The 26,219-nt window shown below is 38.3% G+C and overlaps 1 protein-coding gene across 1 annotated transcript in view; it reads right to left on the bottom strand.

The window, feature by feature from the left end:
- Window positions 1–283: 283 nt before the first annotated feature.
- LOC130929091 (oocyte zinc finger protein XlCOF6-like) overlaps window positions 284–26,219 on the bottom strand; it is a 42,128-nt gene continuing 16,192 nt past the window's right edge. The window contains exons 3-4 of the mRNA XM_057856023.1: window positions 2,242–2,364; window positions 284–2,086 (exon numbers count right to left, since the gene is read on the bottom strand). Coding sequence (XP_057712006.1) covers window positions 444–2,086; window positions 2,242–2,364 — 1,766 coding nt within the window. The 3' untranslated portion in view covers window positions 284–443. The remainder of the gene's footprint in view (window positions 2,087–2,241; window positions 2,365–26,219) is intronic.

Genomic DNA, 26,219 nt, shown 5'->3' with positions numbered 1-26,219 from the left:
AAGCTGAGCAGGAAAACGGTTTTTCACCAGTGTGGGTTCTTGTGTGTACTTTTAAGGCACTGTGATAACTGAATTCTTGACCACAATCTGAGCAGGAAAACGGTTTTTCACCAGTGTGAGTTCTTGTGTGTGTGTTTAAGGCCCTCTTCTCAGTGAATCTTTTTCCACAATCTGAGCAGGAAAATGTTTTTTCACCAGTGTGGGTTCTTGTGTGTACGGTTAAGTGGTGACTTCGAGTGAATCTTTGACCACAAATTGAGCAGGAAAAAGGTTTTTCACCAGTGTAGGTTCTTGTGTGGTTTTTTGAGGTGTCTAAACGAGCGAATCCTTGACCACAATCTGAGCAGGAAAAAGGTTTTTCACCAGTGTGGGTACTTGTGTGGTTTTTCAAGGCGCCTTTTAAAGAGAATTTTTTACCACAATCTGAGCAGGAAAACGGTTTTTCACCAGTGGGTTCTTGTGTGGTTTTTCAAGGCGCCTTTTAAAGAGAATTTTTTACCACAATCTGAGCAGGAAAAGGGTTTTTTACCAGTGTGGGTTCTTGTGTGTACGGTTAAGTGGTCACTTCGAGTGAATCCTTGACCACAAACTGAGCAGGAAAAAGGTTTTTCACCAGTGTGGGTTCTTGTGTGTACTTTTAGGGCGCCTTTTACAGAGAATTTTTTACCACAATCTGAGCAGGAAAAGGGTTTTTTACCAGTGTGGGTTCTTGTGTGTACGGTTAAGTGGTCACTTCGAGTGAATCCTTGACCACAAACTGAGCAGACAAAAGGTTTTTCACCAGTATGGGTTCTTGCGTGTTGTTTCAAGTTGGCTTTTTCAGAGAATTTTTTACCACAATCTGAGCAGGAAAAGGGTTTTTCACCAGTGTGGGTTCTTGTGTGTATTTTTAAGTTTTTCTTCTGAGTGAATTTTTTACCACAGTCTGAGCAAGAAAAAGGTTTTTCACCAGTGTGGGTTCTTGTGTGTCTGTTCAAGGCACCTTTTACAGAGAAATCTTTACAACAATCTGAGCAGGAAAAAGGTTTTTCACCAGTGTGGGTTCTTGTGTGTACTCTTAAGTTTCTCTTCTGAGTGAATTTTTGACCACAAACTGAGCAAGTATAAGGTTTTTCACCAGTGTGGGTTCTTGTGTGTACTTTTAGGACGCCTTTTACAGAGAATTTTTTACCACAATCTGAGCAGGAAAAAGGTTTTTCACCAGTGTGGGTTCTTGTGTGTTTGTTTAAAACGCTCTTGCTACTGAACCCTTGACCACAAACTGAGCAGACAAAAGGTTTTTCACCAGTGTGGGTTCTTGTGTGTTTGTTTAAATCGCTCTTGCTACTGAACCCTTGACCACAAACTGAGCAGACAAAAGGTTTTTCACCAGTATGGGTTCTTGCGTGTTGTTTCAAGTTGCCTTTTTCAGAGAATTTTTTACCACAATCTGAGCAGGAAAAGCGTTTTTCACCAGTGTGGGTTCTTGTGTGTTTTTTTAAGGAGCTTTTTTCAGAGAATTTTTTACCACAATCTGAGCAGGAAAAGGGTTTTTCACCAGTGTGGGTTCTTGTGTGTTTTTTCATGGCGCCTTTTTCAGAGAATTTTTTACCACAATCTGAGCAGGAAAAGGGTTTTTCACCAGTGTGGGTTCTTGTGTGTACTTTTAAGTTTTTCTTCTGAGTGAATTTTTTACCACAATCTGAGCAGGAAAAGGGTTTTTCATCAGTGTGGCTGCTCATATGCATACGACAAGTATAGTTATTAGCAAAGGTTTTCCCACAGTGAGATTTCTTCTGACCATCTTTGTAAGGTGAGTGTGCTTGCCGTCCTTCCGTTGAGCTGCTGCTTGGAGGCTCCGTCCCTCTGCTGGCCTCACTTGGACCATCCTCGCTATTCAAGGGCTCACCAGTCGACATGGTGATATTGTCCTCCTCTTTAACGTATGGCAGCTCTACCTCCTCCTTTTTGACTGGAAGTTGTACTGCTCTCTTTTGCTGTTGAGGGTGCTCTGGCTCTTCCCGTTTCATTTGCAGGTGCTCCAATTCCTCTTTAATGGCAGGAGACTCAGACTCCTGCCACTCAGGACCAAGATATTTGCTGAATCCTGCAGGACACAAGAAGACAAAAGATATCATTTGAGAGCATTTGCACAGTTTGTTGTCACGGTGAGATTTCTTATGACCATCATCTTTGAAAGGTGAGTGTGACAAGGCGCCATTTCTATCTGATGGTGCGATGAAAATGTGTGCTTGGGCTCACCACTCGACATGGTGATATTGTCCTCCTCTTTAACGTATAGCAGCTCTACCTCCTCCTTTTTGATTGGAAGTTGTACTTCTCTCTTAAGCTGTTGAGCGTCAGGACCAAGATATTTCCTGAAACCTGCAAGACACAAGAAGACCAATGATATATTTTATTGACCATCTATGCAGCTGGTAGGCCGTGAGGGTAGACTGGCTGAGAGAGCGAGTGTGTATGTACGCGTGCGTACGAGATGCATTCTGGGCTGTCATTCACAATGCACCGATTGGCTGCTAGTCATCGTGCATTGACACACCCTCATCCTTCAGGCGCAAGCAGTGGCAATTTTTTTTATTGATTAAAAAAAAAACACACACACACACACAAAAATGTAAGCATGCCATGCAGTCATTGACAAAGCTGAGGCTTGGGTGAGGTTGGACCTTCCAACAGGACAATGATCCTGAGCATATCTCAACATTTACCACTTCTTGGTTGCCATCGCAATCACCATACTTAAATCCCATTGAAAATCTCTGGTGGTTCTTGAAGAAGGCAGGTGCAGCACGCAAGCCCAAAAATGTTCATGAACTGGAGCCCTTTGCCTATGAGGAATGGGCCAAGATATATGTGGATCACTGCAAGAAACTTGTGTCAGGCTATGCTTCATGACTAAAGGATGTTATTGTTGCAAAGGATGTTGTACTAAATACTCAAGGTATACATACCTAAGGGGTAGAATAATTTTGTTGATGAAGTTGTCAGGGAAATTCAATTTTGAATTCCAAGACAAGTGTCAACTCGGTAGCTCGATGAGAAATGAATCAGACCAACAAAAGATTGCCTGCTTCTAAGACTATATAAACATGATACATCAAGGGTACAGAATAATGTGATTCAGCCAGGAGCTGTGATCACCCAGAGGTACAAAGAGGAACCATCGAGCAAGTCGTATATATCATTGAAAGGGCTGTGCCGAAGCCCACCGTGAAACGAAACTTACTAAGAAACGAAACTCATCATCTCACAAACCTGGGTATTTTTCCATACAAAAAATCTTTGAGCTGGGACCTTGAGCACTGGTCCCGGCTGGTACAGAGTGAGTCATATCTGATAAGGGGGTCCACAGACACCCATTGTGAATGTTCAAAGGAATGTTTGGAGCACACGAATATAGCCATCTATTATGCTATGATACAGTCTCACAAATGAATAAAGTATCACACCAGTTATGTGTTTTATAAGCATGAGTAAAATTTCTTTTACAGACGGGCCCGAAATTGGAATATTCCCAAAAATATTTAGGTTATTTCAGCTATATTTGTCTATTTGACATGTCATTTTTTGATGTGATTATGAACAAGTTGAAAAATGAATGTCAAACTTTTTGTTACAGTTTGGCTCATAAGCTCATTCACTTACAGTCTGGTGTCTAGACACTCGTGAATGCTTTCTGTTATGTTTTTATGCCTCGGAAATATATAGTATGTTTGTAATTATTTTAGTGTTTATAATACCATATGAATACGCAGTAAATGTAAGCCTGTCACAATATGCAATAATTCCATTTATCGCACGATAAAATGAAGACTGTATTTTTTCCGCTGCGATTTATCACCTCACGTGCATGCGCGCGTACGGCTGACGTGCTGTTAAATGTTCGGATTCCCTGTTAACAAATACGCAAAATGCATCTTCGTTCCAGGTCCGGCCATAAATAGCGCCGGAGCCAATCCGTTCCCATGATATCCTATTGTTCAACGTATACCGGCCGCGTCGGTGCTCCGGATTGACTGTGGACCATCTCTGGCGTGCCGGAGCCCGCCAAATGGTTTAAGCAATGATCTATTTTTGCTGGAGACGCATCCGTCAAAATGGGCGGATCCAGGCCTTGAGCCGACAGCCCAGTGTCTTATTGACGGTTAAAACACCAGCGAACATGGACGAAGAACGTTTCATCATGGAGGTGGAAAGTCACAAAGTGATTTATGATGCAGCAGATCATGATTATAAGGACAGTATTAAAAAGGAAGCTGCAAGGTGTCCTATTACGTGTGTTTTTCTGGCAACGATATCAAACACAAGACGTGCTGACAACTTTTGTTTTTATTAACACATGGCGCTAACAACACTTCCTCAACCTGTGGCTCTCGGTAAACCATCTCTTTCTCATTCCCGCATCACATGAACAAAACAACATCACTGTTGCGTGCGCTTCAGGATATTTACAACGAAGTCCGCCAAAACATTGTTACCAACTTGGCTGCTTACGAACAACCTCGCTTTCACAACGGACAGCTGAATGGACATGATGAACAATGAGTGGCAAATTAAGAGCGCTGTGCTTCAAACTCGTCCTGTTTATGAAAGTCGATTGTCAAATGCTGGTGTTGGGCCAACACGTAGTAGTGCAGACACAGTGACGTGCGGTCAGGGGAGGCAGGTGAGGCTCCTCACCTGTCATCATGACAAAAAAATAATTATAGCATCAAATTTATATTAATATTTGTCCATTGCTCTTTATGTATGACTCATTTCAAACATTTTTTATAGTCAAAATCGCTGAATTTGCCCATTTCCTGTTCAAATAACGAAATGAAACAAGAGGTGCGGCAGCAACGAGTAAAGCCTCACCTCTGATTGCGCAATCCATAACAAACTGGGTTGATACATGGAATTGGAGCGTGCTGGTTGCCGTACATCTGCATGTCGCCATTATAATGTTTCCAGATACGTTTATTTGACCTGATTTTCCACAGTCTGGCTAATGTCTTTAACCCCTAAAGTTTAATTTTTGTTAGCGACATATTTAGTTTTGCTGATGGGAAATAAAACCGCAGTGAAATGGCACAGGTTGCGGCAGATAGTACTCTGCCGCACTGAAAGGGGGCGTACGTGAAACTGGACTTTCCGTCAAAAGTGGACGCGATTAACAACACCGGAGCTAAAAGGTTTGCTTCAAACTAGAGCTGAAACGAATACTCGAGCAACTCGAGTAACTCGAGTTTAAAAACTGATCCGAGTAATTTTATTCACCTCGAGTAATCGTTTATTTTGACAGCTGTAAGCATCACGTTTTGCTCGGACTACTTTTAATGCGGGACAACGCGCTGATGTCACGTGCGTAGAGGAAGAAGCAAAAAAAAAAAAACAAACACTGCAGCCGACAACCGCTACAAACGACGCCGACGTTGCTAAATACTAGCCCGCCGTGCTACGTTAGTTGCAGCTAGGGTCTGAGGAGTCTCATAGAGATCACATGTATGTTGAACTAGATGCACAATGACAGACTAGGCCGCGTCTGGGCAGCGTTAGCAAACAGCCGCCATCTTAAAGCAGTAGAGCGCCAAGCGCTAATAAAGAGCGCTAAGCGCTAATATATAAGATTAACTTTACTGTCACTACTAGCTCATCTTACATTAGCCCTGCGGAGGGCTAGGTTTCAATTAATTAAGACCACTTTCGATACGTGGCTAACTTGTCTTACATACAGGCTTTAACATAACATAGCGTTGTGGAGTGATGAGGGTGTCAAATAAAAACTCAATAATGCTAACTATCAATTTTAGCTCAGTAGTCATTGCTGGATAAAACACCAAGTAGCACTGGTCCCTAATGTGCTCCAATACAGCCTGTATCATACATTTATTTTGAACAGTGCAAAAACTCAAAATCCTATAAGGACTTAGTTTAGACTAACTTAAAACTTAACTAGAACTTAAAAATGGCTTGACACAAATAGAAATTCAATTGAAAAACGTGGGAAAAAATCCTAACTTTTAAGTGATGTGTGTTATCAAGCGTAAAGGCATTTTTAGGTGTGTGTATATATATATATATATATATATATATATATATATATTTTTTTTTTAATCTAAAGGTGTTTTGAGTGAAAGCAGTGAATTAGTCTTTTTTTTTTTTTTTTTTTTTTAAATTCTAGTTACATCTGAGATGCAATTGTTGGCTGTTTTCAACAATATACATCAAAAATAAAGACATTGATTGACTGAAAATGATAAAATGTTTTGTTTTCTCATGTATATCTATAATTGCTCTTCACCTAAAAATATATTTGTTTTATCCGATTACTCGATTAATCGATAGAATTTTCAGTCGATTACTCGATTACTAAAATATTCGATAGCTGCAGCCCTACTTCAAACTACGGGACAGAAGATAACTCGCGCTTTTCAAACGGACTGGTACACCCGAAAAGACTGGCTATGTGGCTGTCCTTCGAAAAAATCGGCTTTGCTGCTTTCCCTGCCTTTTTTTCTCAACTTGTGCCAATGCCTGGACTAACAAGAGATATTGTGACATTAAAAAACTACCACGAAGCCTCAGCAAACACGAGAGCTCGATTACTCACATTCAAAGCCTGATTGCTTTAAAAACTTTTGGAAGCTCAAGGATCGATTTGGCTTTGACGAACAGCGGAAGCTCAACGGTAGCATCTAGAATGCTAAGGTAAAGAGTTTGAAATACCTCATTAATGCAACCTGCATCCTAGCTAAACAGGAGTTAACATTTCGTGGTAACGATGAGCGTGTAAGCTCTTCTAAACGTGGCATATATGTAGAACGATTACATGGTTTTGCTGAGAAAGATGAAAGGTTAGCTAGACATTTGGACACATCCACTGTGTTTTCTGGCTTGTCAAATAGAACACAGAACGATCTAATTGAAGCAATTTTTTTTTTTTAAGTAAAGGAAAATAAGGAGGACTTTTACAAAAAGGGCGTAGGTTTGACATAACACTACCAACTTTTCAGGATGCTAAAATTGTCCCCACCAACGTTTAAGCAACCTTACCTTTTTTGCATGATATAATGTTCAGTTATATAGAGAATTTAGATCTTTCAATAGTTCCATATGTTGTAAGGATAGAATTGACCCTACCATTATTAAGTGAATTATTTTCATTATGTTTATGCTCATAAAAACCAGACATTTATTCAGGAAGTTTTCAAAATGTTTCTTTAGTATTTTTTGAAAACAAAGGTTTGAATCGAACAGTGTATCATCTGAACCAATGCACATAAAAGTTATTATCAGTAGATAAGGATTTATTTTGCATTGATCATTTTGCCTATTAACTAACTAGGTTCATATACATGAGAAATGTGGCCCTTTGCCCCCTTCATCCAATCTGTTTGGTCTTATTAATGTCCCGTCCCCAGCAAAAAGTGTACCTACATGCAGGTTATGCTGTTATATCGTCCCTACGAATGTTGAGACCAAACCTATGCTCTTCCAAAGTAACGGCGGTTTTTGTGATGAAGGACAGGCGCAAGACCACAAACAGTTTTCATTTCAATCTTATAAATTTTTTTTTTTTTTAAAAAGAGCTTAGGCTAAGAAAAATACAATAGAATATTTAAAAACTAAATTTTGGCCTTAAATAAAATATTCTTTGTTTTTCTTTTCACACTTTTTGTTTAGCAATCTGTAATAAATTGATTAAAGTATCAGAATTACAAGTTTTAAAAACAACTGAATGTTTCACTAAAGGTCAGAATTGAATTCTGTGGTTTTGTACACCACTCTTTACTCTCATTTATGTTGCATGAATTATCGCAAATGCATGTTATTTTCTTACTTTTACGTATCGATAATATGTACCGTGTGTGCGTGTTTTGTGAAGAATGCTGATGAGATATGAAATAACCAGTACCCAATTGAATAAGCTACCCTTTTTGGTTTATATATTTGGAAATCTGACACTAAAGGAGTCAGTGCCTCACCAACCATGAACCTCACCGCACGTCACTGTGCAGACGTGACTTGTGTGGCGTTTGCTAACTTTTTTAATGTGCGCATACACTACTGGACTGTCTCAGAAAATTAGAATACACAATATTCTAATTTTCTGAGACAGTCCTGTACATTAATCCACCATTTAAAGCAGGGGTGTCCAAACTTTTTGCAAAGGGGACCAGATTTGGCGTGGTAAAAATGTGGGGGGCCGACCTTGGCTGACGTCCTTTACATAGAACAATATACAGGACTGTCTCAGAAAATTAGAATATTGTGTATTCTAATTTCCTGAGACAGTCCAGTAGATATCATGAAATGGCAAACTAGATGTGCTGACGTAGCCCATATACTAATCGATGAATTATAAACCGAATGACTTATGAATTATAGACTGAATGGAAATTAAGCAGGCCAAATCAACCCGTACCAGTGAGGCAGTGACTATCGATAATGCTGCAAATACTGTTAATTCAGTACGTGACACAGATAGTTTCGGACCACAAATAGGATGTTTTGCTCATGTAGTTAACCTAGCTGCTAAGAGAGCTGTAGGAATCAACAGTAGAGCTGGGAATCTTTGGGCACCTAACGATTCGATTACGATTACGATTCAGATGGTCCGATTCGATTCTAAAACGATTATAGATGCACCCCCCCCACATTTAAAAAAAAATTTTTTTTTTTTAAATGTTTTGTACATTAGTTCCAAAATTGTTCAAAAATACTCTCAGGCTAAACCAAACTACTATTTCAGTATCAAGTTAACATATAGTAGTAAACAAATATACAAAAATAACAGTAAATAAAAAAACTCCAGTCCCCATTCTGTATCAGCAGCTTTAAACTACATTCAATTAATTTAATGTTGTGAATCAACCGTTAAAGTTGTTAAAATTGCTCCCGTTAATCCATAATTTCCCTTTTGTCAACTTTCGACATGTGAAAGTTTGAAAACTATTTTAAAGATAGATTCAAGTCAATATTTTACCGATTTAGGAGTATTTTAGATAAAAAGTTAATTAGGTTTGCTTGGAAGGTTCGCTACAACAGCCTTGCAGAGAAGTGTACTGCTTTAAGATGGCGGCCGTTTACTACGTCTGCATCTAGCTTTTTGTAGATATGCTGCAAACGCTACCGCTACCGTAGTGCATCTAGTCTTATATAAATGATATCTACCGTAACATTATGTGGATGACGTACTTTTGTAGCAGCTTCAGGTATGTTGTTGTGTCTTTTTATCTCGTGGCATGAGTTGAGCTAGAGCCGTGAGTTGAGCATTGGCATTACCCGAGGGGCCGGGTAATGAGAAGCATGATGTTTAGCTACTCTCGCTCCGTTGCTCATTGACCGCGCGGCGCGCTGAGTGTGTTGTACTTCCGCTTTACTTGGCATATTTCAATAATCGGAATTTGGATGTTTGTGAATCGTTCTCGAATCTTCCACGGCCGAATCGCGAATAATCTAAGAATCGGAAATTTTGCACACCTCTAATCAACAGTGTGCGCCGCCTCACTTTACAAACAGTAAAGATTGTTCTTAGCACTTCTATACACAATTTATTTAGATCAGTAAGAAGTAAGCACATAAATATTATGCACTAAAATGCATGTTTATATAATGGTAATTTAATTTTTGCTCGGTAGCAAAAAAAAAAAAAAATACAATTGTTTTTTTTTTCCAGAACATTAAATGTAATGAATCGGATCGAAAATCGTGTCCCCCGTATCGAAAATCGTACCGAACCGTGACTTAACTGTATCGTTGCATCCCTATGGAACACCATTGCAGAAGCTATGAGGGGAAACGTTTTCATTTGCCTAAATGCTTGAGTTGTTATGCTTGAGCAATTTTACTTTTTTTTTCTTGAAAAGGACATTTTATTTCTTCTGTGTTTCTGTGCGGGTATTGTCTTATACTTAAGAGGCATGGTCTATTGTTTTTAGTTGTGATTTCTTAAAGAGTAAACATTTATCGTGTTTAAATGGGTGTAATTCGTCTATTAATACAGTGGGGCAAAAGGGTATTTAGTCAACCACCAATTGTGCAAGTTCTCCTACTTGAAAAGATTAGAGAGGCCTGTAATTGTCAACATGGGTAAACCTCAAGCATGAAAGAGAATGTGGAGAAAAAAAACAGAAAATCACATTGTTTGATTTTTAAAGAATTTATTTCCAAACAAGAGTGGAAAATAAGTATTTGGTCACCTACAAGCAATATATCTGGCTGTCAAAGAGGTCTAACTTCTTCTAACGAGGCTCCACGCGTTACCTGTATTAATGGCACCTGTTTTAACTCATCGGTATAAAAGACACCTGTCCACAACCTCAATCAGTCACACTCCAAACTCCACTATGGCCAAGACCAAAGAGCTGTCGAAGGACACCAGAGACAAAATTGTAGATCTGCACCAGGCTGGGAAGACTGAATCTGCAATAGGTAAAACGAGGTAGGAATCCGCTATGGGATCAATTTTTAGAAAATGGAAGACATACAAGACCATTGATAATCTCCTTCGATCTGGGGCTCCATGCAAGATCTCACCCCGTGGCGTCAAAATGATAACACGAACGGTGAGCAAAAATCCCAGAACCACACGAGGGGACCTAGTGAATGACCTACAGAGAGCTGGGACCACAGTAACAAAGATTCACTATCAGTAACACGATGTGCCGTCAGGGACTCAAATCCTGCACTGCCAGACGTGTCCCCCTGCTGAAGCCAGTACACATCCAGGCCCGACTGCGGTTCGCTAGAGAGCAATTGGATGATCCAGCAGGCATGAAAATGGGTCAGGAGTTAAAAAGGTGACAAGGGTGTGGAGGAAATATGTTCCGGTAGGGCTGTCCCAAACGACTAATTTTCTCCCAATTAGTCAGCCGACTATTTTTACAATTAGTTGACTAATAATAAAAATAAAAAATTATATATATATATATATATATATTTTTTTTTTTTTTAATTACTAATTTAGAAATTAAATTTCTGTTGACGCTTATTAATTCACAGAAACATTTTGGAAAACTTGAATTATTTATTGATGTACAAATATGTAAATAAGAATAATTAATCACACATAAACAATGAGGTCAAATGCTCATAGCATTACCTAGTGCAAAACAACGGAATGTAAACATTCAGAACACTGACTTAGCTTTTCTAACATGATTCAAAACAATTCTTAAAAAAAAATCTAGCATTATTATTGTAGAATACTACTATATATAAAATAGTATTATAATAATTATAATATTCATTGGCATTCATATTTTTCAAAAAGGGTGTCATTTTAAAGCTATTCTTAGTGTAAAATCTAAATTCTGTAGTATTATAGTATTTACATATTATAGTATTAATTTTGGAATATGTGGGATTAACTCCAGAAATCGTTATTTATATGAGCGTGGCATGCTTTTGTTTTGAAATGTACACCGGAAGTACATTCGCTAAACCGCTAACAGCTTCACACCCCGCAAAAAAAATCACTTTTCGTCATTGCTTGTGGTGTCACTGTCACTCATAGTTTGTTTGTTTTTTTCTCAATTTTTTCATTTGCAAATGATGTTAACCTGCGATTTTTCATGTTTGAAGTGTCACCTTTTGACCGCATGTTTGCGTTTAGGAAAAGACTGCCAATTTTACATAGCAGGCTAAAGTAGGTTTGTCCTTTTTCCCCATTAGTCTCAATGTAGCAATGTTAACGCTTACAGTGTTGAGCCCTTTAACACTTAAGCCTATTTTGGCCGAATTTGCATGAATATAATTTTGCATTTATATTTCAAAGAAAAAATTGTTCACAATGGCCAAGTTGGTTCCTTTTTTCAGGACACCTTGAACTTCATGTCCAAACTGTTGTTTTCGTCACTGACCAATTATAATCCACATTTTGGACCCAAAAAGACAAAAAAAAACCCAAAATCTTTTTCAAAATTTGTAATGTTGATGTCCCATTGACAACCAAACATGCTCGACCAACCGTTTTGTAGCTTGATAATATTTATTCAACTTGTTAGGATAAACATTCAATAGAAAATAATAAGTTTGAAAAGTTTTATGTTTGACAATTTAACACAAACAGCAGGTATGGTCATAGGCGTTTTTGACCTTTACACATACTATGGTCAAAACAGGTTATATACAGTGCAAAATAGTAAGAAAAAAAAAATATTAGGGGTGCAACGGTACACAAAAATCTCGTATCAGTATGTACCTCAGTGATGTGACGGTTCAGTACATTTTCGGTACAGTAAGAATGCAAAATATAAATGTGCTACTTGTTTATTACACACTTTTGTGCTTTCAACAATAGGAACATTAGCCTATATAAAGCTAGAATTCTGCTCAAAAATAGAAAATACAATATTCTGAAATGTAGATATTTTGAAAAAAAATAATAATAATAACATTGGCTAAGAGTTTTTCTTTAAAAAAATATCTGATGTGCAAAATTGAACAGTTGCAACACTTAACAGTTTCAAATTTCTCATATTAACTTTATGACCACAGCCTCGAAAAGTAAAGGTTAGGTAAGGGCTGTCAAACGATTAAAATGTTTTAATTGAGTTAATCACATCTTTAATTTCAATTCCCCACCCAGTGGGCCAACCGCTTTTCTTTTCTTCCATGTTACATTTAACCGTTACCCACGCTGCTCACTGCACTTCTGAGTGGTGCGACGGCCTGGCCGTTTAATTGTTATCTTTTTTGAGACTATCAGTCAGCTGATTGTCGCGTCCGCCAGCTGGCTGCCTCCCCTCCCAACGTGACGTACTCTGATTAACACCGGACGGGCAGACGACGTCGCCGCCACTGATGGGCCACCCGAGGAAGGGTCCCAACTTCAGAAACTAGCTGCTGTCTGTCATGTATCCATTGTGCAGCCCTTTGTTTACATTTGCGTCAATAACGACACTTGCTTTACGGCAGCTAAGCCGATACAAGGTAGTACTATTACGCCGTTGTTTGAGCTCGCATACCCGCGTGTGTGTTGTTTTGTGCCTGAGTCTTGTCAACCAAATAAAGGCAGCGTTACCAATAGTCATCTGACCGCTTGTCATTTTACAACACTGAGAGTTCGCATTTGACAGCATACATACCGCGTACCTCCTCTCCAGCTGTTTGCTCGCCATTAATTCACCTGCGCATTTGATCGCTATTTTTGTTACACTCCCACTTTTTCAGTGAGGTATTTTGTGTTCATTTGTTATTGGATCGTTTTTGTTCACCACTGTAAATAAGAGCACCGCAGCAGTAGAGGTAAACTGCCATTTTCGTTCAACCCGTTTTGTTTAGTGTAGTCTTTTTTTTTATTTCCTTTTTACGATCAGGGTTTACTTAGCGGGTGGGGTTTAAGTGTAGTTTCATTTTGTTTGTTGTTTTGGCCTGAGCTTATGCTGAAGCCAGCTCCTTCACCATTTTGTATATTTTGTTCACTGTGTGTTCGACTTATGCGAATAAATTTGTGTCCACTTGCAACTTGTGTGTGTGGCTCGTTTTATGTTACGCCCTTAGCGAGCAGTCCGTGGGGCGTAATAAGCGGTGGGCTTATGGGATGCATGAGCGGGCATTCCGCGCTTGCGTTAAATGCGTCAAATATTTTAACGTGATTAATTCAAAAAATTAATTACCGCCCGTTAACGCGCTGAATTTGACAGCACTATACACTGCGTCCGAAACTCGTTTGGTACACCTCGGTTCCGAACCGAGCACCCTGAACCGAAACGGTTCAATACAAATACATGTACCGTTACACCCTTAATATTTATATATCATCTAACACAAAAAGGGTTGGAGGATACATCTTTGTGAAGTTAGGTATTGTACCCATCACCTTATCAAAAATATATACGTACATGCAATCAAGCTTCTCGAACACACATCTATACAAAAATTGAAAAGATTAGTGAAGAAAAGATATATATAACATTGAAAAAAAAGTATTTTCAAAAACATTGACAAGTACTGTATTTCAGTTCAATTCAAATTTTTCAGGCATGCGACCCAATTGCCCACCCCCCCCCGCACTCAATAAAGCTTCTTCTTGAACAGGTCTCATTTGACCAAAGCACACGGTCCCAGTTGAAGCCTGGGACCGTGTGTATTTTTGTGTGTGACCATGATTGAGCTTTTTGGCAACAAACACTCTAAGTGGATCTGGCGTGCCACGAAAGATGCGCATGCTGAAAAGCACCTCATACCCACTGTGAAGTATGGGGATGGGTCAGTTATGCTGTGGGGCTGTTTTGCTTCCAAAGGCCCTGGGAACCTTGTTAGGGTGCATGGCATCATGAATGCTTTGAAATACTAGGACATTTTAAATCAAAATCTGTTGCAATTTGCCCGAAAGCTGAAGATGGGTCGTCACTGGGTCTTTCAGCAAGACAATGACCCTAAACATTAGAGGTGTGCAAAATTTCCGATTCTTAGATTATTCGCGATTCGGCCGTGGAAGATTCGAGAACGATTCTAAAACATCCAAATTCCGATTATTGAAATATGCCAAGTAAAGCGGAAGTACAACACACTCAGCGCGCCGCGCGGTCAATGAGCAACGGAGCGAGAGTAGCTAAACATCATGCTTCTCATTACCCGGCCCCTCGGGTAATGCCAATGCTCAACTCATGGCTCTAGCTCAACTCATGCCACGAGATAAAAAAAAACACAACAACATACCTGAAGCTGCTACAAAAGTACGTCATCCACATAATGTTACGGTAGATATCATTTATATAAGACTAGATGCACTACGGTAGCGGTAGCGTTTGCAGCACACCTACAAAAAGCTAGATGCAGACGTAGTAAACGGCCGCCATCTTAAAGCAGTACACTTCTCTGCAAGGCTGTTGTCGCGAACCTTCCAAGCAAACCTAATTAACTTTTTATCTAAAATACTCCTAAATCGGTAAAATATTGACTTGAATCTATCTTTAAAATAGTTTTAAAACTTTCACATGTCCAAAGTTGACAAAAAGGAAATTATGGATTAACGGGAGCAATTTTAACACCTTTAACGGTTGATTCACAGCATTAAATTAATTGAATGTAGTTTAAAGCTGCTGATACAGAATGGGGACTGGAGTTTTTTTATTTACTGTTATTTTTGTATATTTGTTTACTGCTATATGTTAACTTGATACTGATATAGTAGTTTGGTTTAGCCTGAGAGTATTTTTGAACAATTTTGGAACTAATGTACAAAACATTTAAAAAAATAAATAAATAAAATAAAAATAAAAAAAAGGGGGGGGGGGCATCAATAATCGTTTTAGAATCAAATCGGACCATCTGAATCGTAATCGTAATCGAATCGTTAGGTGCCCAAAGATTCCCAGCTCTACTAAACATACGGCCAAATCTACACAGAAATGGTTCACCAGACACAAAATCAAGCTCCTTACATGGCCATCTCAGTCCCCAGACCTTGTTTTGTTGGCAAAAGGGGGTTGTACAAAGTATTAATTGTGACACACATTATTTGATGTCAAATATTTTTTTCTTTATGTGGAATTTTTTCCCCACTGAATGAATGCACTTGTATTGAAGGTTGGATTTTTATCTTTTTTTCCATGTAGGTCCCATATTAAAAACACTTTTTCAAGGGTGGCAATAATTATGGAGGGCACTGTGTTTGAGTGACCTTGCCTTTTTTTCCCTACCTCATCCAGCAAAATAATATTTTATTTTTCTAATCCTCTTTATCTCATTAGGTAAATCTGGACCATATGTTGTTGTTGTTCCAATTATTTTAATTGTTTAGTTAGTTTCTGAAACGTGTTCAATCTGGCCCGTTTTGTGAATGTGGCGTATGAGATCATCCTCACTCTAAGTACTGCTTTTAGGGCATCCCATTAAAGCATTGGGTCCAACTCTCCATTGTCATTGTCCTGCATATAACTATTTCTCCTTTCATTTGTTCAACCAGGCTATTATTATTCAAAATATCTTCATAAAGTCTCCATAATGTATTTTTCCTTCTATTTTTTAATTGAATTACACATAAATTGTATTATGATCTGCTATGTCAGTCACTTCTATTTTACACTCTCTCACTCTATGTATACGGCAGAAAACAGACTAGACTGAAAAAGCAGTTTCTGCTCTTGCACTCTTCTTTAAAAGAAACGGCTGTATTTGAAGCCAAAACAACTGTTGTGTATGATAGAACAATATGTCAATAGGCTGTAGTCAATTTTTAATCGAGTTAATCAGTTTAAAAATTAATTGTAATTAATCGCAATTCAAACCATCACTAAAATACTCCATATTTTTTCTTTAAATTATTGTTGGAATGGAAAAACAAGACTGATATATACATTCAAAATACTGTACATAAGTACTATTTTTGTTTATTCTAACAATATATGCACAAGATGGCATTAACATTATCAACATTTTTTCTGTTAAAGGGATTCACGCTCCACAGATAGAAAGACTTGTAGTTCTTAAAAGATAAATGTTAGCACAACTTAGTAATTTTATATTAAAACCCCTCTTAATGTTTTCGTTTTAATAACATTTGTAAAATTTTCAATCAAAAAATAAACTCGTAGCTCTAAACTAGAGAGGGACATCACATGGTGTTTTCCGAAATTTCCGGGTTTGCGATGAGTCAGCAACCAGCACACTTTTGCTCAATAGATGATATTTATTGATTAGAAAATGCAGAATAAATGAGATTTACTGATTACAATCCCACAAGAGCAAGCAAACACACATCAAAAACAAGAACAAGTGGTAATGATGACGTTAGGTCTAGTTTGTCAATCCCAGAATCCCCGCGTTACCGTTACAGCACAACAAACTGTTCCTTCACAATGAAAATCGCTTACCATGACAAATGAGCGGGGAGCCAACACTCCGGAAAAGCGGCAAAGGAACAAAGCCAAGCGACCCGTACGTAATCCTCTGGCAGACTTCTGAGGAGCTGGGGGAATCTCCCGACTCTTATAGGTACATCTGGCGCGGGGACACGGGTGGTCACTCCCTGCCCCCACGAAAACGCACCACCAGAACTCGTGAGACCCGCCCCCCACGGTCATTTTAGTGCTGGCTTCACAACATATGAGACCTATGATAGTTTGTATATTGTGACTAAATATTGTCATCCAGTGTATTGGTTGAACTAAACGAGAATTTTGAATAGAGTTTGACCAAAGTCTGAGTAAGTTTTAAGTGTATTTTGCATAGCTATTTTGATTAGGAATCCCACTTCTCTTTGCACTGTTATTTAACTGTGTGAGAATAGGGCCTCATTAATACAGATTGAAGCGCTTTTTGTGAACTTTTTTTTTTTTTTTTTTGAGACATGTTATTTTTGTTGTGCTTTCACTAAATGATAGTGATGTTTGGTGTGAAGGAGTTGCGTCAAAGCTTATACCAATAAACTGCGCGGTCCAATTAACGCCTGTGTCCACTCTAGGAGTGGGAACCTCAGGGCACCTCACGATACGATAGGCGATACAATGCTCGCGATAACGATTATCTCACGATATCACGATACAGCGGTTATCGATATATTGGTCAGAAATTGGATACATGACATTTTACGATACAACTGTTGAAACGAAAAAAATAAAATAAAAATAGAAAAAATACTGTTTAAGTCATTTATTAAACAGTGACACCTTTTCTGTGCAACATTGCCATAAAATATAAATCTAATATATGTAATATAAATCTGATGAATGGCACCCTTAATTTCTTTAAAGTTTTAAATCTTTAAAAAAAAAAAAAAAAAGTGCTGTAGGTGTCAGCAGTTGAGCTGGGTGAGGGCTGAGTGGGGCAATGATAAAATTGGTGTGTCATTTCTTCGTATATGACCTTTGTTGCTTGGTTTGAGCACTTCCACTATCTGCTTCAGCATTTAAGATGTCAGACTTGCTCCGTCACAGTCTTCCTCACCTTAAAGACAACAAAATAAAACAAAAAATATTAGCTACTTCATAGCTTTTGAGTTGAAATCCTGATTTTTTTGTGTGTATAGAAATTAAAAATGCAATAATTACCTATTTTTAATATGTAGGCTACATTAATTATCATGCACATCACTGTATATATCTTGGAACCTATTCAAACCATTTTTATAGCTTATTGCATCAAAATGGCAGTAATAACAGTTTGTGTAGTAAACTAGATGGAAAGTGGTTCTCAAATAATATCAAATCAATCGGTAAATTCATGTAGGCTTGTTCGATATTCATTTTCATCCAGTTTAGGGTCCTGGTTTATTTTATATCATTCAACACCAATTGTCATCAAGATAATACATGTAAAATAAAAAGTCAATTACATTGCAAAACTTTCTTACCTCAAGTGATGAAAGCGAAGCTCACAAACTCCGGTGTCCATTACGTCACCAGCTGCCAGTGAAACTTATTTTTCTTAGACAATTCTTGCATACAGCAAAGTCCTTGTTCACCTTACTTCCTTTCTTGTTGGTGTAAAATCTAAAGTGTGTCCCCATGTGTGATTTGTAGCAATTTTTTCTCATTTTTTTCCTCCACCGTTCCCACGGAGCTTTTTTATTTTTTCAACCCACTTGGAGCTCCCTCTCCTTCTCTAGTTGACTTGTGCGCACTTTACCCTCACCGCCACTCCCGAGCGCCCCTAGTGGACCGCCAATGAATTGCTCAACAAACAGTGAGCAGTTTACAGCATCCATACTCCATTGTATGGCCAATATGTTAAATAAAAGTACCGATACTTGGCGGGAGCATATCGATAACCGATGGGGTTGCAAAATATCGCGATATATCGCTGTATCGAGATATTGTCACACTCTTAGTCCACTCGCCTTTTGTAATATTCTGATACAGAATTATCCGAGTGCACGCGGTGCCAATTTTGTGTACTCACATGATGCAGGAGTGAGTTAGAGTTACGGCCTGCCGAGAGCCATAAGCCATGTTAATGTTGAAGCCGAATGTGCTAATAAAGAAACAAAGTGCCAGAACGTCGCGTGTGGTATACCTTTGTTAAACACAAAACAGGACACCTTTCTCAGCCTCTTAGCTCGGAAGTGTGTCATTGTAATCTGTTTTAGGCAATGCATGAGCGGGTCATTCCGCGCGTGCGTTAAATGAGTCAAATATTTTGACGTGATTAATTTTTAAAATTATCGCCCGTTAATGCGATAAATTTGACAGCACCAATATGCTGCCATTGTAGATTCATGGCGCATTAAGCCCCCAAACTATTTTTAATTTGTCCGTTTTACCCTTTACAGACGTCATGCAACCGCTTTGGTTTCAACCCAGCCATAAAACGAAGTAATTATATTTATTATTCAAAATGTCTGTCATTTTTAGCATAGAATAATTAATTGATGTCTAATATTTCGACATTCGAATATTTTGAACTTTTAAACAAATTATGTCACAATGGAAAAAAAGGTGCCTGTAAAAACGTCATGGATATCTACCTCATAGCGATCACTTAATTGTATTTTTTTGTTACTGTCGCATTTCCTCCGATATGTAAGACGATGAATAATCGATCCAAAGAAAGAAAAATTGAAAAAGAATCTTTAAAAGGGTAAACATATGAAAAAGAAAATCCTGACCAAACCTTGATGTCTGCGATTTCTGCATCGCGACCCTTGTTATATTAACATGTTTCACCTATAAAATCCCCCCAAAAATCCAGCTGTGGCCATTGACAGCTGTGTCTTATAGGGTTTTGCTGTTTATTTATATATATTTTTAAATGCCCTCCTGTTCAAAATTTTTCTTCCCCAGAAAATTGAGATTTTAAGCTTTCCAATGACGTATCACTCATGCATATAAGACAATTTTGATATTTGGCCAAATTGAAGGTCGCAGAGCGGAACTTCAAGTCAACTGAGTGTTTTGCGCCATATCCCTTTTATTCATATGAAACAATCTATCCTAGAATATGCACCATGTGCAGCTGAATAGTGAGTGTAATCTCAAGTCTCAGGGTGCAGTTCTCGCCTAACATCTGAAACATCCATTAGTGACATCATTCTATTCATGTACCTATTATTTTTTTCTTATTCTTCTTTACACTTGTAGCGTCCGGTTTGAAGTTCAATATCTCATTAAAATCACCCCCACATAGTAAGACCCCTTTCGTTTCCAAATTTTTCATATCGAAAAAATTTTCATATACGCTTTTTTTGCTTTCTGGAGGAGCATATAGGTTAAACAATCTCACTAGTTTATTTTCTTATTTCCCTATGACCATAATGTACGGTACCTTCCCTTCTTATCTGTAATTTCCTTTTTCAGTTCGAACTGCACCTTGTTAGAAATGATTATAATCTCAACCCTCTTGTGATTTTCCAGATTTACATTTACCCCTTTTACACTTGCTGAATGAAGGGAAAAAAACATGGACTGGCTCAAACACACGTTTAATTGGCTGATGACTTGACAACCCCCCCACACATACACGCACGCACTCTCACAGTAGTACAGAATGATGTTACATGTCAACATGCCGCCTCCTCCGCCCGCTCTTTGCGACTGAAAGTCCGACCTGCATCACAGTTTAGGATTACCATTACATTAAACTGTGTGAACTTGCTTACCAAGTAGGAAGCTGCTTAGGAGAAGTGTCCTCCTGTGTGTTTTTTACTATCTTAACGTTGATTAAGCTGAGAAATATTGTGAACTCTGCTCAGCTGTAGAAATGTATTGAGGTTTAAGGTTTACTCCCTTCTCACTAGTTTATTTTTATTTTGCTTAATTGGTCTTAAAGCAGCCCAAAGGAGCTCTCATTTTTTTGTCGAGTTTGGCTGTGCTTGTGGACAGAAGCAGGAGTGTTTTTCCTGAAGGAAGGCTCAATTTTTTAAAAATATTTGTTATTCCTTGACGAAAGAAGTTTTGGTGTTATATTTATTTAGACGGACAATTTTGAGTGGTATTAAGACAAGTGTTTTTTTTTTTGCATGCCTTGAGATGAATAACAAGTTTGTCTTTCTTGTGTCTGTTAATATTATTTGTGTTCATACAATGCAATTCAAATTTGCTAATAAAATCCAGACATTTATTCTGGAAGTTTTCAAATTGTTTCTTTAGTAGTTTTTTAAAACAAAGGTTTCAATCGCACGGTGTATCACCTGAACCAATGCATATGCACTGTAAAAACCCTCGAGAGAAAAAAAAAAAAAAACTTAAATTGCCTTGTTTTCAGTGTAAATCTACTAGAAATAAGTGAAATTATCTGCCAGTGCTTCAAGTAAATTTTATTTAGATTTCTTGATAAGAAAAATAGCTAGCTGAAAAGAACACTTATTTTAAGCAAAACGTTTGAACATTTAATCTTTAAAAAACTTGTCACAAATGTTCTTAATTCAAAAATAGATATGTTTCAAAACATTATTTGAAAACATTTTTTTTTTTCTTGATATAGGTGAAAAATGACTGACTTGTAGATGTATGGGCTTAAGAATAATAAGTAATATTTAATCAAAGTAAGTGGAAGAATCTGATGCATTAATCTGTTAACTAGCCTTTAACACTCAAGATGAAATTTATTCCACTAGATATAAGAAAAAATATCGGATTAAAACGTTACACTGTAATTTTGCAGTGTGAAAGTTGGTATAAATGAATACAGATTTATTTTGCATTCATCATTTAGCCTGTCAATTAATTAGGTTCTTATTGGTGAGAAATAAGAACTGACCGCCGTTCACCCAATCTGTTTGGTCGTCCTTGTGAGAGAATTTATTCATGCTTAAAACACAAACATTATACATTATATGTTGAATGCTTTTGTTATGCTTGCATGAGAACATTATAGCATAGAGTATCATTGTTGGAATAATCTGATGTAATCTTTTTGAGTGGGCCTTCTCATAGCCTTGACGATTGTAGACTGAGTCAATATGCCCAAATATGGACTGTCATGTTCCTGTTGTTTCCAATATGCCCTGAATGAGTACAATATAGCAACTGTGGCTTATCAAACTTCTTCCTGGCCACAGCTGCTGATTCAAGGTTATAGCCAAAGGTGGATTTTCCCCTATGAGAGATGTTTTTCTGTGACTTGAGATGTTTTTACTAACTTTCGATTTCGTTTCTATGGTGTCAACCCATAAATAGAGGCATGTCCTGCATCTCTCTTTTGTCCACATGCGGAGAGGCGCTTTGTGTGTTACTCCGCGTCTGTACCCGTGATATATCATGTTATATAAAAATCTTCGAAGAAGGCAATCCTTGGCTGTTTGATTCATCATTCATATTTTGAGCTATGTTTTGGTATTTTTCTCGGGGTTCAAACTGAACTTCCCTAACAGTCCTCAGCAAAAAGTGTACATGCAGTTTACGCTGTTATATCGTCCCTACCAATATTGAGACCAAACCTACGACCTTGTGATAAGGCATCTTTAAAGAGAATTATAATACTAAGGGGCTGTGAGATATCAATAGAACCGTTAAGTGGCAAGATAACAAATATTAATAAAGTTAACAAAAAAAAATCACATTCATGACCAATTATCGAAAATAGATCGAAAATTACGAACATTTCCGAATGTAGCCCGGAAACAGCCGAATGGGGCTGTGACGTCACAGCCAGGAGGCAAAAGTTCGAGGCAGGTGCCATCGTTGTTTATCGTCGAGAGAGTTGCGTTCGTGTTTTATCAAAAAAAAAATCACTAAAATGGTTCAAACCCGTCGTGCTACGTGGTGTACAAATAGCCATTTGTCGCAATGTAGTACCCATGAGTTCCCGAATGCGAGAACAAGAGATGGACTACGCAGACAATGGGTAAAGTTCGTCCGTGCAAAGAGGGCTAATGTTGCAGACCCAGCCTCCGGCACGGTTTTGTGTGGTGCGCATTTTACACCTGAAAGCAATTCAAACTATAGACAAATGAAATCATGTTTTGATAAGAATTTGCTGCTGAAAGCAGATGCGGTGCCCACCATACACGTGCAGCCACCTAAATGTCCCGAGATATCAAGAAAGAGGATGATGACTGGCAATGATGAGACCACCCCACCACCCCAGGCAAAGCAAAGGAGGGAAATGGCCAGAGTGAGTACTCTTTTATAATAAAAAACATCACGCATTGGATATAGGACTGGACACATGTATAAATTATCGCTCGTAAAATATATAGAACAAGTCTTTTAATCCCATTCATATTTGTGTCTGTTGGCAGAGCGAAAACCTATGATAGCACAATAAATGATAATTATTCTATATATTACTTTATTTTTTGGTCACAGTGTATCAGCTTCACAAAAAGAAATGCAAAACAAACCATTCGGTGCTTCCCACACGATCTGTTGCCGGAGTTTCATTAGTGTGATTGCTCCCCTCAATGATTGTTTCATTAGGCTGCATTGGCTTTCGTTTGGGCTCAAATTGATAACCCAAAACACCAACGTGGGTTCATAACTCTCCTCGTCACCATTAGAAGAACGTTCGTTACGTCGGATTCGTCGCTGCAACTAGAAACAAAATTGTCTGCCATCCCTGCCGCCATTCAGTACTTTGTCAGGACCCAAGCACTGAGTTGTGTTCCTAGTTGTGACGTCACGCACACAATATGCTAGATTTCGGGGATCTCGCGTGCCGGTCGTTTTAGCTCGACAATCGATCCAAATTTCTATCATTTTCTTGGTGTTGCAATGTGTGTAATTACACCAAGTGGCTTGATATGAATCCAAAAGGCATGCGTTTATGGATAAATGATGGAATATTAGCATTTCCCCAGGTGTTTTAATACTCTTTAGTTGAACTCTCACTCACAGACACTGGAGGACGAAAATGAGCTGAAAATGAGCAACTGAAGAAGACGATGAAAGAGAGAGACGATCGTATCAAAAAACTGGAAGCTTTGGCAGAGGATCTGGATCAAAGTGAACGCGCAAAGGATCTCATCACCGGTATCAAAGTGAGAACACGCACATATTCGCAAGTTGCTCAGGGTGACCATGAACCAAACTACAAAATGGTGTAAAAACAGGCGACTGACAAGCTACAAGAGTTGGGAATAAGAATGGAACAGCAATTAATTCAACAATGCGTTCCGCTAGCTTCACGAGGGAATAAACCACCAATGATACTTATGAAGTTTACTGATCGAAAGAACAAGATTGCTCTCCTCTCATAAGATGGTCATCTCCTGAAAGGATCTAACATCTTCAACGAGAGTCTAACTCGCCGCAACGCTGAAATAGCAAGAAAGGCACGTCAACTGAAGAAAGCTGGAAAAATTGAGAGTACAAGGACCGCAGACTGCAGAATTCTTATCAAAACACAAGATCAGAAAACCAAAATTATCAAGCAAGTCGAAGATCTGGCAGCTTATGAAAACTAATCATGACCCAAGTAGCGGACTCTATGCTCTCATCACAATTACAGGTGGAAGACCAATTTGAAGATTGTTCAAATGAACCAAATGACATATTCGATCCTGATAAGAATTTTTACGTCAACAGACCGGAGGAGTGCAAATACTACAGTGACGATCAATTTAACAGCTCTTTTAAATTGGACGGTAAGCTTTCATTGATTCATTTCAACGGCTCAAGTCTCTACAAGAACTTTGAACACATCAATGATTATGTTGCTCTTGTGGGATTGTAATCAATAAATCTCATTTGTTCTGCATTTTCTAATCAATAAACATTGTCTATTTTGCAAAAGTGTGCCTGTTACTGATTCACCGCGAACCTGGAAATTTCGGAAAACATTAGTGGCGTTGTCGGCTTGGTTTGTTGTATTACTTGATGAACTGAGATTTGTACTGTTTGATAAATTGAATTAAGTAATACTAGAATTGTGTTTGATAAATTGACTTGAGTAATATTGGGGTTGTGTTGTTTGATAAATTGAAGTAATACAAGGCGAGCCGTAACAGAATAACGATGTTTAAGAAATTGTGGAAGTCCGCCAGCGGGTCACGTACGGATCGCCTGGCTATGTTCCGTCGCCGCCTTAACGGAGTGTGTTGACTCCCCGCTCATTTGTCACGGTAAGCGATTTTCATTGCTAAGGGACATTTCGTTTTGCTGTAACGGTAACGCAGGGAGTCTGGGGTTGACAAACTCAAATCTAATGTCATCGTCGACATTTGTTGATACTTGTTTGCTTGCTCTAGTGGGATTGTAATCAATAAATCTCATTTATTCTGCATTTTCTAATCAATAAACATTGTCTATTTTGCAAAAGTGTGCCTGTTACTGATTCACCGCGAACCTGGAAATTTCAGAAAACAGCATGTTTGTTATTATCACTTCTTTGATCGCTCCTGGACCAAAATTCTAACTATCTGTGCAGTCTGTGTTAACATGGGGTGTAGATTGATATTTGCTCACACTCCCAGTTCAAATGGATCTGACGTCTACCAGTGATAAACTCACATCAGAACAATCAGAATAGATTGTTTTTCCATGTTTATTTGTTGTTTTGTAGAACGATTTCTAGTATTTTGATCAATAATCGTTGTATCGCCATATGGAGAGATCATTGTTATCGTGAGCTTTGTATTGCAAATCGTATCATATCGTGAGGTACCAAGAGGTTCCCACCCACATTCATAATGTGAATTATTTTCAAACAAGAATAACAAAGAAAAATGCTGGTCTTTATCAAATGCTTCATTGAGTGACAGACAGCAGCCTCTCACTTGAATGAGTTGCCACAGACCGGTGTGAAACAAACTAAACGATTATTGACACATTTAAAGCGTTCGATCGTAGAGCTTGAAACAGTGACGTTTTCATACAGCAGTATACCTTGAAACCAGTAACTGGAACATGATTATACAGTGGTATGAAAAAGTATCTGAACCTTTTGGAATTTTTCACATTTCTGCATAAAATCATCAAATGTGATGTGATCTTTGTCAAAATCACACAGATGAAAAAAATGTCAACTTAACTAAAACCACCCAAACGTTTTTTCATACCTTAAAGAGGTTAGCATGCAAACAATGACAGAAGGGGGGAAATAAATAAGTGAACCCTCTGCTTAAGCAGACTTAAAGAGCAATTGGAACCAATTTTTACCAAACAATTAAAGTCAGGTGTGTGCCCAATCACTGCTGAGTGGTTTAAAGCTTCCCTGCCCACTATAAAACACACACCTGGTAAGAAATGTTTCAATGAGAAGCACTGTCTGATGTGCATCATGGCTTGGTCAAAAGAGCTATCTGTAGACAGGACAGGATTTGATTTGGGAGTAACACAAAACGTCATGTGTGGAGGAAAAATGGAACAGCTCACCAACATCAACACCTCATCCCCACCGTGAAGAAGTAT

The sequence above is a fragment of the Corythoichthys intestinalis genome, chromosome 13 (assembly GCF_030265065.1).
Source record: "Corythoichthys intestinalis isolate RoL2023-P3 chromosome 13, ASM3026506v1, whole genome shotgun sequence".
NCBI classification, from domain to species: domain Eukaryota; kingdom Metazoa; phylum Chordata; class Actinopteri; order Syngnathiformes; family Syngnathidae; genus Corythoichthys; species Corythoichthys intestinalis.
The sequence above is the reverse complement of the archived record's forward strand: the minus strand, read 5'-3'. Positions and strand labels throughout refer to the sequence as shown.